We start from the raw sequence: 15385 nt of genomic DNA on the forward strand, positions 1-15385 counted from the left end.
TTGGCACAGAAGCTCTGTAGTGAGGAAGGGCCCAGAGGCTTCTTCTATCTAGCCAGCACAGGAACTCTGTAGTGAGGATAGGCCCAGCCGGCTTATTTCATCTAGCAGGTACAAGAACTCTGTAGTGAGGATAGGCCCAGCAGGTTTCTTCCATCTAACTGGCACAGGAACTCTGTAGTGAAGATGGGCCCAGCAGGATTCTTCCATCTAGTCAGCACAGGAACTCCATAGTGAGGACGGGCTCAGCAGGCTTGTTCAAGCTAGCTGGCACAGGAACTCTGTAATAAGAACGGGCCCAGCAGGCTTCTTCCATCTAGCTGGCACAGGAACTCTGTAGAGGGGCCTGCCCAAGGAATGTTGGTACAACTCTTCTTATTTGGCATTCAGTGCCACAACCTTTGGTCCTTTATGGGCCCTTGCCTCGTCGTGGATTGCCATTTGGGAGAGATTATCTCTTTGGGGGCCTACCCTCTGATGTGTGTCAGCCCGGGGACTACTGTGGGGTGTGGAATCCAGTGATGCTGGGGAAGACTCGGATGGCTGCTCGGGCATTCTTTGCAGGATCTGTGTCAGCTCATTTGTCATGCTATTGACTGTTGCAGCCTGTGTCGTAACATTCTGTGTGTTTGCGGCAGTTTGATCTCGCAGAATCTTGTTCTGCCTGATGACAGCCCGTCTGAGGCACAATAGCTCTGCCCGTATGTGTAAGAGGTGGACCCCATGCCTCCTTTCCAGCTGGTCCAGTTGCTCGTGCATGGCCTCCTATGTTGGTGGCGGGAATGTTGTTGGTGCTGGTGCCGGGCCTGGTTCCAGTACTGGTAGCAGTACTGTGACAGTGGTATGGAGTTCAGGAATTAGGGCCTCCAAATATGAAATGATGGGGCTTCTGAGCTGCACCTACCAAGGGCGTGGTGCTTCAGTCTGGCGCTGTGGTGTGCTGGCTCGAGATTGCGATGAATCTATAGGCTTCCACTCAAGGCTCTGTTCCTCCATGAAGCCAGAGATTTTGAGGGACATACTGAGTGGACTGGGTGAACCCAGGGGTTGCAGCATCTGCAATGACTCCTGAGCCTGTGGCTGCTGCTGCTCCTCCCTCCTCCTCCTCGCTCACCTGGGTCTGGGCATCCATCAGGAAGGGCCTGTGCAAAAGGACTTCTGCACTGCTGGTCCCTGAGGCTTGCTGGCTGGACCCTGGGGCTTGCTGGCTGGCCCCTGGGGATTCCTGGCTGGGACTGGCTGCTTCGTGGGTGAAGCTGTAGAAACAAAACATAAGACATAAGTACCAATGGCAGCAAGTATCCTTTTTTCATTTGGCATCAGAGGTGCACTTTGCTTCTTAGCATTGTGAATATCTTATGCCAAATGATTGGCACACCTATTGCTGCCTGCCCATTTACAGGTGAGGTGAACTTACTGGTTGCAGTTCGAGTGGTGTCCAGCCACTCAGCCATGTCCTCGAAGACATCCAGTCCCAGCCTTTGTACAAGGTGCTCCTCCATGAGGGTGAGGACAATGGGACAAGGGGCTCCTCCTCCAGTCTGCCATATATATTTATTTCTGGCTGTTATATTGACTTTCAGCTGTGCCTTAATGTCCCAATACCTGTGGGCCACCTGCTCCCTACTTCGTTGGATTCCGCTGTGCCTGGAGATGCCCTGACCCATGTTGCACCAGATCTGGCCCTTGGATGCCTTTTAGGTCTTGGCCACCCGGTTGCCAAACAGCATGGCATAATGCTCCAGGACCCCTGCAATGACCATCTCATTATCTTGGATGCTGAACTTGATAGCCCTGAGACTAGGGCATCCTGCTGCCTGGCTGCCAGAAAGGGGTGCCATTTCCACTTCTGGAGAGGTGTCTTCCTTTTCCTCACTCTCCCTCCCACTCCCTTCTCCCCTCTCTTCCTCCCCCCTCCTGCCCTAGCAACTTTCTTTCCCTCTACTCTTTCTGTGTATCCTAGCCTGATGTCTTCCACCTTCCATTCTCGCCTGCCTATTCCCTTTCCCCTCCTGCTTCTTCCTATCCCTTCCCTCCTGCCTATCTCTACTCCTGTCCCTGTCCCTACTCCTACTCTTCCTTTCCCCTAGCACTCCTGCTCTCATCCTCCTGAATCCTCTCCTGCCTCCTCCCTCCTCTTCTCTCTCCCCATACCTCTCACACTCCTTCCTCCTCATTCCTCCTCACACAAACACCACTTGTCAACCAACACTCCTCCACTCCTCCTCACTCCTTCACACACTCTACCACTCCTCCTCACTCCTCCACTCTCCTTCACCACCAAAAGACAGACAAACTGGACTAACAAACAAAAACTTTCACTCCAACAAAGAAGACAAAAGACCGAGGTAAAGGAAAACAGATGGCAACAGAAAACAAGACAACTCATTTAGAAATCACTATGAAGAACCACCAACTAGCCACAAACACCTACCTACCTCCTCTCTCCAAACTCGTAACACATCCTCAAAGAGGCAGCTGCAGGAAGCAGGGATATATAAACTGAAAAAATAAGGCACCACACACTAATTTATGCTAGCCGTGTAAAATTACGTGCCACGTGCTGTCGCAACATGCCATACGGTGACGCAACACGCCTTCGCAATGCCGTGTGTATTGACACATTGCCACGTGCAATATTTACAGATACGATGCAGCAGGCTGCAAATTAGCCTAACTCCAACTCTTTTTTTTTATTGCGGCCACTATTTTCACTATATTTAAAGTTGATTTGATGAATCTATTTATTTATTTATTTATAACTTTTATATACCGATGTTCCTGTATAGGATACATATCGCACCGGTTTACATAGAACTGAACTGTTGCCTTATGGCCGTACATGGAACAAGAAACAAAAACAAACCAGAAGAACAATTGTATAATGGAGTAAAAATAATAATAATAAGAGTAACGGTCAAAGAAATAACTGCATAAAATACCATAAGTCCGTATCGTGAGGGACATGTTAGGGGGAGTTATATAATGGTGCATTCACAAAGTCAGAGCATTAACTAAGTCAGACCATTAGTAAGTCAGGAAGGGATTACTAGGGGGCCTAAAAGGGGAGGAAGACTCTAGCGAGGGCCTTTTGAGGGGGGGGGGGGGGGGGGGGGAATCGGAGAGCATTATCCTTCGGAGAAAGCTTGAATGAAAAGCCAAGTTTTGAGTTTCTTTTTGAATACCTGGGGGCAGGGTTCTTGGCGGAGGTCTGGAGGGAGCGAATTCCAAAGAGGGAGACCAGCTGTGGAGAGGGCGCGTCTCCTTAGCGATGTTTTTGCAGGTGGAGTATATAACGTGTCTTTGTATATCTAGGTCTGAGTTACCAAATTAGTTCCTCTGATGACTGAGTCTCCCATTAGAAACAACTTTCCATAGGCTGAAATGTCCTTTGTGTCAGGGCTGGAGGAGATATATTCTCTTCAGAGACCTACATAGGTTCATCTTCAATCTAATGCAACACTGCCAAAGTGTTTTGCTCCAGGTATGTGGCACGAGGTACATTGTACTGTTTGAACTTAACTTTAAACAGTCTTCCATGCTTGGGCCTCTCTCAAGTTCTTCCTTGCAAGCGGAGCCTGAACTGATGCCTTCCTTAATGACGCTGTGATCCTGTGCATTGATGGTGCTGTAGATGGTACTACTGAGAGTCTCTGGACCAAGTGAGCTAATGGTACCTTTGAGTGGGTGCTTTGCACCAATGCCACAGGCAGCTCCCTTGGACTGGGGTCTGGGGAGAATAGAAGTATGTGCTATGGCAACATTCTGTATCATAAAAGGGAATGGTACTTGCATGGAAGTGGCTCTGCCTTTCACTTGGTGCCAACAATGGGCCCAAAACCACAAACCCTGCAAAGGCACTGACTTCTGCTTCTTCGGCTCCAATAGGGCCCACACCAGACGCAGGCCAAATTTAGGCACTTTCCTCCCTGCTTCCTCATGTGCTGAAAGTCTTTACATCTTGCTTGACTCCTTACCCTTGGCAGATCCAGACACCGGTGCCACAGGGGAGAGCTCTTGGGATAGAAAAGGTAACAGGAACTCTGACCCAGCTCCACATGCCAGGAGTCTAATATCCCATTCCAGGAGAAGGAGCGACTCCGGTGCCCAGACTCATGCCAGCACTTCCCATTAAGTGCTCTTCTCAAGTCCTGCATTTTCCATGCCCAAGACTGTTGTGCTCTCAGTTGTAGCAGGTAGCCATATCATGATCTGGGCCCAATTACTTGTAGCAGACCTCATGGGAATTGGTGATGAACATCCAGCACCCAAAAATGCAGATCTTGAAGTTGCTAAAGGTACATATTTTGGCTTTTGGTTTCTTCTTCAACATCCTTAGAAGCTGTAAAAAGTATACTTTATTTTTCTGGATAGTACTTACAAGCTGGGATGTTGTTAGCACTGGGCCCATGGGGCCCGAATCCCGAGTCGCAGTCAGGCTCCTGACAGTTTTTTTAATCCGCAATTTATCCTGCCTGCAAGCAACTGCACAAAACATTGCTGCGCTACTCTGCTCCAGATTAGGGATGGCCTTGTGCTCCACTGGGTCCTTCTGTTGTGTCCGTCGGTGCCCAACGCCCTCTGTCCGCCCTCCTTACCTCTCTGGCGCCTCCCTCTCTGTCCACGGGAAGACTGGCTATCGCGGCGTTCTCCTGCCACTTGTCCTCGGGCATTCCCGAACTGGCTCGACGCTGCAACCGCCATGTTTCTTGGAGGCCTAGGGGAGCGCACATGGCGCGGCCCCGATTGAAGTACCGGCTTTGGCACGAACCTCGGGGGCGTCCCCCGAAAATGATGTCACCAGCGACAGATATTTAAGGTCTTGGAATTTGCCTGGAAGTCTTCACTACCAACTATCTTAGCTACATCAGTGAGTTACCATCATTCTCTCTGAGCTTTCCCTGGAACCAGGTACTCGCTCGAGGCCCTATACTTTCCAGCTCCTGGGCTTCATTGGTACATTGTGTGAGTGTTACATCTGCACAACCTCCCTACTCACTATATCTCAGTCTCTCTTCAGCTCAGCCTCCAGGGATCGCTGTTCCAGTATCTGAGGGACTACAGCCCAGCCGGGCTTGCCAGCTCACTACTGCCATCTCTGATGGTTCAGTATACTGTCTAATAAAGAACTAGTGTATGTTTGTCTCCTAACTCTGAGCCTGACCGGTGGTCCCTCTCGGGATCATTCCCCGGGGGCGTGGTCATCTGCCACTGGTCCAAGGATCCACCCTCAACTATCTGATTACTTCTCCCATCAGGCATCAGATCAATAACAGAATAACAGATTGCTAACCACCAAGCAGATTCTCAGCAGATTGCTAACTCCAAGCAGACTGTTAATGCCTCATAATAACAACTTCTTCCCTGTGGACCAAAGAAAAAAGGCTGCTACATTTGTCGGGTCTGTGTAGTGGAAGAGAGGCTGCTGAATTGGTGGGCTTGCACAGCTGAAAAGAAAAGGCTGCTGTCAGCTGGGCCACAGAGCTGAAAAGAAAAGGCTGCTAACAGCTGGGCCACAGGGCCGAAAAGAAAAGGCTGCTGTCAGCTGGGTCATGAGGCCAAAAAGAAAAGGTCGCTGTCAGCTGGGTCAAGAAGCTGAAGAGATTGCTTTAGAGGTCTAGTTAGTGTGTAGAGAGAGAGAGGTAGTTTGTTCTTCATATAGTCTGGGCCTTTTCCCTTTTAAGGTTTTGAATGTTAAACATATGGTTTTAAATTTGTCTCTGTAAGGCACTGGGAGCTGTTTAAATGTTATTATTATTATTTATTGTATTTAATATGCCACCTGTAATGCAAGTGTACCAGCATTTTAATATCAAAATAACATACATAATCATAGGTAACAATAAACACAGTACAAATAGAATAGGTTTAGATATAATACACTAAATTAAATGAACACAATACAACAAGGAACACAAAAGAAAAATCAATATCATAGCTTAACAACCTAATCAAAAATAAAGCATACACAGAACTCTAAATTAATTCAACAATGAACACCTTATCATGCTGGTAATCAAAAGCCTGGTTGAACAGCCAGGCCTTTATGGCTTTTCTAAATTTAATGTATTTAACTCAGATCAAATGTTCTGTGGCAATGCATTCCACAGTACCGGTGCTTCATAGCAAATAAATGTACAATGTGTCTATTCCAATCAAATTATCATAGGCAAAGGAATTTGTAACAAACCATGTTGAGACAATTGGACTGATCATGCTGACTAGTAAGAATCTAACAATTTGAATAAATAAAAAGAATACCAGTGCAAACACTTCAAAAAGTCAGTCAAAGAACTTTAAACCTGATTCTATATATCACTGGAAGCCAGTGAAGCAATGTTTTGAAGGAGTAGGAGTCATTTGATTGGAGCTAAGGGAAGAGCTAGATATACTATATTGAATTATTCAATTCTAGAGAGACATTTTGACACTAGGCCCCGCCCCTATCCCCCTATCCATAAACATATCTAGTTCCCTGAGGCCCAGTCATCCCATCAAATCACAATTCTATCCCTGATGGTCTAATGGGGGCTCAGAACACCCCGTAGGCTCTGGGCCTGTCAACCACCATTTTGCAAAATGATTCTATCTGACCTTTGTCCCATCATGTGGACTACGGTTGGGTGACGCCATTTTAAAAACTGGCAGCTACTGGGCCCATAGCTTAGGAAGGAGATCCAGCTCTCTACTGGACCAAAAAGGTTAGAATTATGTGGGGGAGTCCAAGGGTTGAGCTAGGGTGGGGGGAATGGACCTCGGGGGGGGGGGCATATTTTTGTTAGCAAGGGGAGGGATGGAAAGGTTAGGGGTGGGGCCTGGCACCAACATATAAAATGTATTTTTTTATTTCTACAACGGGCTGCCGGCAGGAGCAGAGGGAGGGATGTGGGACGGGGGGATCTATGCAGACCCCAAGGTTTTTCAGTACTTTTGGGGAAGGCTTACTCAAGGACATCAGCTTCTTTAAGCAATGACAGCCCCATAGTCCCATGGCCACCATCATGAAACCTTAGCTGGGCATTTACTGCTGCACAGTGGTCTTTAACCTGAGTCACCACTTCCTTGCCCTTATCTCCAAAGAGATACTCCCAGCTGGCACATCAGCGAGTCTTTCCTGGATATTCAGTTGGAGGTCTGCAGCTTGAGCCAGGTGAGTCTGTAAGTGCCAATACCCAGTGCAAAGATTCTCAATACTGTGTTGAAAAAAAGGTTGACCGGACCAAATGGAAAACACATGGTCCGGTCAACTGTTTTTTCAAGACAGTATAAACTCCAGCACTTCAGCGAAATTTCCTTCCCCAATGGGACTCTTCCACTGGAAGCCAGAATGGATTCCAGTATTAGCTAGATCTTCATCTGCAAAGCCAGTACACCAATGCTCTGCATCTTTTGCTCCAGAGTTTCCTGGATTTTCCTAGCCAGTTCCTCCTCAAAATTTGCCAATACTAACACAGCCTGGGAGGCAGTAGGAGAAACCAGTTTTTCTGGGATACCAGGGCTAAGATGCTTGACATCTGGATTCCTGGAGAATGACACAATTTCCAGGATTGAAAAGAGGATGAGCTATCCTCCTCACAGGAATGCTCCAGGGGATTCAAGGCTGCTGCTATGCATTTTGTATCGATGGAGACTAATGGTGATTCAGATCTTCTTGATACCAGAACTGAAAAAGCTGAACCCTTTGCGCTCTTCGGGTGGGATGAGACAGATGACAATCTATCTTCCATCTGTTTATCATGCGATGTCAAGGAGGATCAAAGCCCTCTTCCTGATACAGATGTACCACCAGTGGTTGATGCAGCTCCTGGTTCCCTCGATTTTAATACCTCCAATACTGATGGGCTGGACTCACGAATCCCAAAGTACTTTCCATAAGGGCAAGCCTCGTTCAACACCCTCTAAGGATCACAGTTGCACAGAGGGAACATCCTTGCGCATTATGGTCAGCTCCCAGACAAAGGGCATATCTATCATGGGAATCCATGATAGACATGATCCTCTCATACGGGGGGGGGGGGGGGGGGGGGGGCAGATGTCAAAGCCACTGGCTTTCTTCTCTTTCAGGAACATCAGATGAAAAATTAACACAGTGAAATCAAACAATTTGATGTCAGGAAAAACTGTGACCAATGCTGCTTCAATGCACTGGTACTGAAGCACCCCGTGGCTGCCAAAAAAAAGAGAAGTTGCAAACACATGAAAAAACATACCTCGGTGGTTTAAAGGGGAAGACAAAAGGCCTCGGGACCCTGCAAAGACCAATATCTGAACGTTTAGGAAGTAAATAGTTCCCTAACAGCAAGAGAGACGAGAGATCCATGACTGATGGACTCCATGGAAAAGATGAGAATGAAGGGGCTCCAACACAAACACATGCCCAGTAGGGCATGCTCAATGTTTCTAGAAACTTTGAAATCAAATTTCTATCTGATTATGTCATCCCATGTGTGAGGTCCGCCACCCTGCTTGTCCTCAAAGAAAATACCCAATCAGCCAGTCTGTATGCTTTCAACATAACCAAATGCTTTTTCTGAATAGGGATAATCTTTACTTGCAATGCTTATTTTGATACTGGTTGTAACTTTTTTTTTGTATTTTATTTTCTGTATTCAAACTAATAATGCAGTAATACCTCCTCAGGTGTCTTCTCAGCAAAAAGAACACTGGACCCTCCTATCTTTTTGTTGGGAAATTCTGGAAACTTGCCTGTTGCATGCCTGTATATGAAAGGAAAGGCAAAACACATTAGTTCACATGTACAATAGAAGCCCACGCTAGTCAGTCGCTAGAGAAAGACAAAGAAGGTGGGAAAGTGGGTGAAAGTATAAGAGTAGGATCAGAAATATTCTAATGACATAAATGGGAAGGTCAAGAAATAACCATACAAGTTCAATAGTTAATCATAATTCTAGTTCTGTTTCTCTTTACTTTACTGTTATGTTTGCTCTAACAGATTACCTAGGGTCTCAGATCAATGGCATTCTAAAGCTCTCTGAAGATATGAGGTTGTTTTTGAAACAGCTCCTGAGTGGCCAAGATAACCAGTTAATTTTAACTAGTTACATTTACCCAAATTTTCAGCTCAACTTAACCAGGCAGGTGTTCAGCTGCAAATTCAGCTAGATCTGGCTGGTAAAAATTTAATCATCTAGGTACATTTACTAAAGTACATTTACTAAGCTGCGATAAGTAATTAATGTGCAAAAAATGGCATTTATCATGCATAAAATGTTGTTTATAATGAGATAACTGCATATCATGGTAAAATCATGAGATATTTCGAACATGAATCCATCCCCTATTAAAATTAGCTGCTTTGTATGTATTTGCAGACATAACATTTCCAAATGCATTTAAAGTAGCTAATGCATAGTTAATTCTATGCTAATAAAATAATGCTGCTTGCCTCAAAAAAAGAAGCCACATTATTTTAATGAAAACTCAGAAACTATAGCCAACTGATCCCAGGGGCACTGGGGAGCTAACGCACATCCCAATGTCCCTGCGATGCTTTTTAAAGGGCTGCAGCAGTCCTAAATCGGCCCCCTTCCAATATGCAAAAATCCCCTTGTTAAGGTGGCACAGCCTTAGAAAAGTTTAAAAAATATAATAGAAAGTTGCTTGGAAACACCCCACCCCACCCTTCCCTTTCCAAACCCTTTCCCTTTGATTAAAATTGGACCCCGTCAACCCAAATCCTCCCATTCAAACTTACCCTACCCTCTCCCAATTTTCCCCAACATAAATCCTGGTAGTCTTGTAACCTCACCCCTACCACCTTTTACATAAACGTAATACCAGGTGGTCTCAGAACCCCTCTCCCACCCTTACCTAAGAAAAAGTACCCTGGTGGTTCAGCAGCAGCCTAAAATGCCTTCTAGGCTCCAGGCTCGTTCACACCATCCTTCAAAATGGTGCAGGCTGGCCTTTACCCCTATCATGTGATAAGGTCAAAGGCGGTCCTGCACCATTTTGCAAAATGGCATTGACTGAACCGGAGGCTAGAGTGCACTCCAGGCCACTGCTGGACCACCAGGGACTATTTTTATTAGGTAAGGGGGGGGGGGGTCTGTGAAAGGAGGGGTGGAGGTGAGGCCACTAGGGTACTGGGGATTTTGTTTTATGTTGGAGGAATCTGGGACAGGCGGGCTGATACTGGGGTATGGGGGCCAAATTTAAACAAAGGGGAGGGGTTTAGGAATGGGGGCAGGGGGAAGGGGTGTTATCTTGTGACTTTCAATTCTATTTTCATAACTTTTTTCAGGCTGCAGAATAGGTGATAGGGAAGGAGTGGGTGAGTGGTCTAACCAAATCCCCATGGGGGATTTTTGATTTTTGGGAGGGAGGGTTATTTTTGGCCCATGTGGTCCTTTTACACAATGGCAGCCTTGTGTGAAGCAGGCTGCAATTGCACATTTTTTCCCATTTTGCCTCACTATATTTTATGGCTATTTTTTTTCCTCAATAACCATAAAACATGTGCACCTTGCATGCGCTGAGCCCTAGGGGAGCCCCATTGGCTTTCCCCGTTCCCTCCGCTCCCCCCCACCTTCCCCTCCCTTCCCCTATCTAACCCACCCCCAGCCCTATCTAAATCCCCTCCACCTTGTTTTCAATAGTTACGCCTGCCACTTGTGTGCGCCGGCCAGCTGCTGGCGCGCCATCCCCCGGCACAGCCACTGTGCTGGAGGCCTCAGTCCTGCTCCCTGACCACCCCCGATCTGGTCTGGTGCCCCGCCATGACCCCACCCCCTTCCCGCCCCTTTTTCAAAGCCCCGGGACATACGTGCATCCCGAGGCTTGCGCACATCGCCGAGCCTATGCAAAATAGGCTTGGCGCGCGCAGGAGTAGGTTTTCGGGGTTACGCATGTAAGTTACGCGCGTAACCCTTTGAAAAACTACCCCTTAATCCTTTTTTGAAGTTTACCATGAATTATCATGAAGTTCAGATTTCTTTTCTGGACATTCTTATTACTAAACAAGATAGATACCTTACTGGCCACTAGTATTCATTGAAAACCAAATGAGCTCTGTACTCTAATTGTGATCTTTTACTTTCAAATAAAAATTAATTGGTGGATTCAAACCAGCAGACTGAAGTTTTGCACCACACTTCTGCCTCTGCATCTATCTGCAGTGCTATCTGAAAGCACTGGTCTATTCTGCAGAAAGGGCACTCCATATTTCAATCACCAGTTTGATTTACTTTCTCTGGTGGCCCAAATTTGAAAAATCATGTTGTTCAATCAGCTTTTTATAATCCCCCATGAGTCTGTGATTATAATAAAGATGCCTGTAATTGCAGTTTTTGTCTCCTTAAATGTCCAATGTCTACCATATAATCTCCTTCTGGACAGGATTACTATCTGAATTCACTTGTAAAATTTCATTTGTGGTGTATATGATCATCTGTTCGTGTCATTTGAAGTATATTGGTATGACGAAACGCATGATGACGACCCGTCTTTATCGAACGTCGAAGCTGTTTAAGAACTGGCTAAATTAAGGCACCAATGATTTCTCATTTTTTAGAAGCGGCCCACAGTTTTGATAATATTCAATGGACCATTTTGGAGTTTCTTCCATCACATTGGCACGGAGGTAATCGCATTAAAACATTAAGACAATGTGAACAACAATGGGTGTTTCAGTTTCATACAGTTATTCCTCACAGGTTAAACCGTGAAATTGAATGGACTGTTTTTTTTGTAGTTTATTGTTTTATTTTTATTACATCCAGTTTTTTCACTTTTCTGTCATTCTCTCTGACAGCTGACGTAATGTGGGCTTACCTTTTAAATAATTCATATGCTCAGTGCAGCGCTAAATGGTTGTCTGACAAGGGGGTGCAGCGGTTCAGCAAGTTTAAATCTAAATAACACGCTCTATTTCATGAGTATGTACTGTGCTAGATATATTCAGTGAAGTGGATATGAATATATTTATCCCAATGACGTGTCATTATTATATTCTCTTAAAAATGTTCTCTTTATTTCAGAGCAATAGCCTTGTGAGATACATTTTTCCACTGATTGAAGAGGTTATACGGGCAGACCCCTGAGGCAGCGTGTGCAAAACGTGATATCATGTCGGGTTATGCAAAATGGGGGAAATATCTCTTTTTTATATAAAACATTAAAAAAAAAATCAAAAAAACCTCATGTTTGGCCTATGATTAAAGTGCACCCAGAGCGGTGAAAAGACTGAAAGCCTAAACAATTGGCCTCAGTATTCACGGGGTAATATGATGGTCCCTAGTATAAGCTATTTTGAATTTGCTTGCTTTTCAAAATACTTAGTTTAAGTGAAATGGCCAAATGTCAACACCCCCCCCTTGCCATAATAGTTTGCCCTTCCCGTGGTAATATAGCAGCATAGTAAATGACCCCTTTAGCCAGTTAGGTTTTATGTATATAAACGCTTGTTCTAAAATTTGGTTCTAAAATTGATCCAGGCTCAGTGCATGGAACAGTCTGCACAAACATTTATGCATAATGAGAAGCATTTCGGAAGGGGGGGGCACTGTCAGCACTTACGTTTGTACGTTTTCTTTTTAAAAATATGGCCATAAATGTATGCATGCATGTTATGCCCTTGAAAAAGAAGGTATAACTTTAAGCGAGAGAATGAGTGCATGTATTTGGTCAGTTATCCAAGTGTTTTCAAAACAAATTTACTCAGGTAAGTTTGCTTTGAAAATACTCAGTAAAGTCTACATGCACTATGTATTCACAGACTTTTACACTATGTTAGTGGGTTAAGTAAAAAACATAAACCCCACATAAAGCCTGAAATTCCTCCCTCCTGCATTTAAAAATATGTCTAATGACACAAACCCCCGACTCACGATCCCCTTCTGTTAATTTTAAAAAAGCTGCTGCTTTTCAAACCCCCATCCCCCACCTCCTAATCCCCTTCATTGTTCAAAAAGTAAAAATGTCTGAGGCCCAAATCCCCTCCCTCTGATCACTTCCCTATTTTTCTAAATAATTATCTCCCATTTCTTTCCTGCTTCCAATATCCACCCTCAAGAGTCTTCCTGAAATCAACCAGGAGAAGGACATAGGCTTACCTCCTTCTGCCTAGGTATTCTGCATTGCTCTGACAAGTAGATAATTATTTGAAAAAATAGAGATACAGTTCTATCCATATAGAAATATTTCTAAGTTTCTAACAAACTACAAGTAATGTAGCCATGCCCATCTGATGCTTAAATGGAGAAGATTAAATATGTAATACCTTAATCCATTAATTCAATATTTCTGTAATTAGCAAACATCCTAATTGTATTTTAGATTTTGCTAAAATACCTTCAGTACACATAATGTATGTCACTGACATGTGAGTGTTCAGCATTGCTAACAGATTACATCAGAAAGAAGTCATTTGTACATCTTTCTATAAACAAGTCAATGATAGCATAGAACTGCATCTTTAACAGCATATCAATGTTAAAAATGAAAGAAAAAACAGAACTATACATCAGAATTTTTTTATTTTGAAAAGAATACTCTATCCAACATGTAATATGCTGAATTTTACAAGTATATGTGGTAGGCGTAGAATATAAGGTGGAGCCAAAAGATATTAACCAACTTTAATTATGTAGACCAGCATTCACCTAAGTGGGAGTTGCCAAACTAGAAAAGATAAAAAAACAGGAGTAAGGACCAAGACAGTGTCTAGCATAGAACCTGATTATTCCATGCAGCTACTGTGCTCCATGCTGCATAAGTAATACCCACCCCCTCCACTCATGTGATGTAATCAACCAGTCACAAGGGCCACCCACAATTACACTGAGCTCTGCAGACCCTCGTACTCAGTTGGTGGTTCTAAAGACTGTACATCAATCTCAGTCCTTTATGAGCCAAGAGCATCATCCTCACAAAGTGGTGGCTCTGGCAAAATGATCATGTACTGAACTAAAAAAGGAATTGGTGCTTCTAGGATGACAATGTCAAAGCAAAAGGAATTTCCATAGACTGATGAGGCACCTTAATGTTTGAGGATGATTGACCTTTCTTTTGATCAATGTTGTGACGCCAGACCTATCCTTCAGTGATCTGGACCTTTCATGACAGAGGTCTAGTAAACTCGATGATAGAAGCAGGAACCTACTTTGCTCCAGCCCCATAACCACTAACAAACACACTGTTCAATATTCAGTAAGCTGGCCAATAGTAAAGTTATCTGAGTACAGTTACTTGATAACTTTAGCCAAATATTCATCATGGCAAGTCTACGACTGAATATACTTGGCTAAAATTACTGGGATACAGTTATTTGGGTAACTCTATCATTGGCCTGTTACAGGATACTGGCTTTATATAAATAAACCAAAAGAGCATAGCAACAACCTTTGAGCTCTCTCCTCCTCCAATCCCCGAAAGATTAAAAATGTAGCAGGCCGAGGGACCCTTTTCCCCTCCCCTAATCCTTGGAAGCTTAAAAATGAAGCAGGCCAAGGGCACCTTCTTCCTGATCCCTGAAAGACTGAAAATGTAGTGGACTAAGGGCTCATCTCCCCAATATTCAGAAGTTAAAAATGTAGCGGGCCGAAATGCCCTTTCTCCTCGTAACAATGTTGCAGGCCAAGGGCCCCTTCCCCCAGTCTTCAGAAACTTAAAAATGTAGTGAGATGAAGGCCCCTTTATCCTCTATCCCAAAAAGATTAAAAACTCTAGGACATGTTTTTTATTGACCAAAGTTAGCCTGATAACTTTACCAAGTTTGCACTTATATTTAATGCTAGCCAGGTAAATTGAAATCTTGCCCGAAAACACACCAACTGTGCCCTTTTTATTTCATGCCCTAGCTCCTGTTCCAGCTTGAGCTGAAATTCCATAATGAGCTCAGGATTGAGATGGTCTATGTATGCATGTCTTCTGGTGGCATCCCATAAGCAGCTCTACAGAACTGATACCCATAGCTGTCTAAGGCATGATTGTTGAGAGATGAAAATAATCTACTTCAATGATTCCCTTTAAAGCATCGTCTGTTTACCACACCTTAAGCTCTACCAGGCAATTTGACTGGAGGCAGATAGAAGCACCAGTGATAGCCCTAATTAGGTTTCTTTACTCAAAGTCCTTGACGTCATCAGATATGAAAACAAACCCATTCTCTGACATGACTGTGTCCAGTAGCCCATTAGTTGCATATATAGGGGTAGATTTTCAGAAAGCGCAATTTGGCGTACTTTTGTTGGCACATCAGGCGCAAACAAAAGTACGCTGGATTTTAGTAGATACGCGCGTAGCCGCACGTATCCGCTAAAATCCTGGATGGGCGCGCACAAGGCTACCGATTCTGTATAGCTGGCGCGCGCCGAGCCACGCAGCCTACCTCCGTTCCCTCCGAGGCCGCTCCGAAATCAGAGCGGCC

General features: G+C 44.6%; 1 protein-coding gene across 1 annotated transcript in view; it reads right to left on the reverse strand.

Moving 5' to 3' along the window:
* Positions 1 to 15385, reverse strand: part of IQCA1 (IQ motif containing with AAA domain 1) — a 645805-nt gene that overhangs the window by 371113 nt on the left and 259307 nt on the right. The window contains exon 7 of the mRNA XM_029606410.1: positions 8630 to 8714. Coding sequence (XP_029462270.1) covers positions 8630 to 8714 — 85 coding nt within the window. The remainder of the gene's footprint in view (positions 1 to 8629; positions 8715 to 15385) is intronic.

This window comes from Rhinatrema bivittatum, chromosome 6 (genome assembly GCF_901001135.1).
Source record: "Rhinatrema bivittatum chromosome 6, aRhiBiv1.1, whole genome shotgun sequence".
NCBI classification, from domain to species: Eukaryota; Metazoa; Chordata; class Amphibia; order Gymnophiona; family Rhinatrematidae; genus Rhinatrema; species Rhinatrema bivittatum.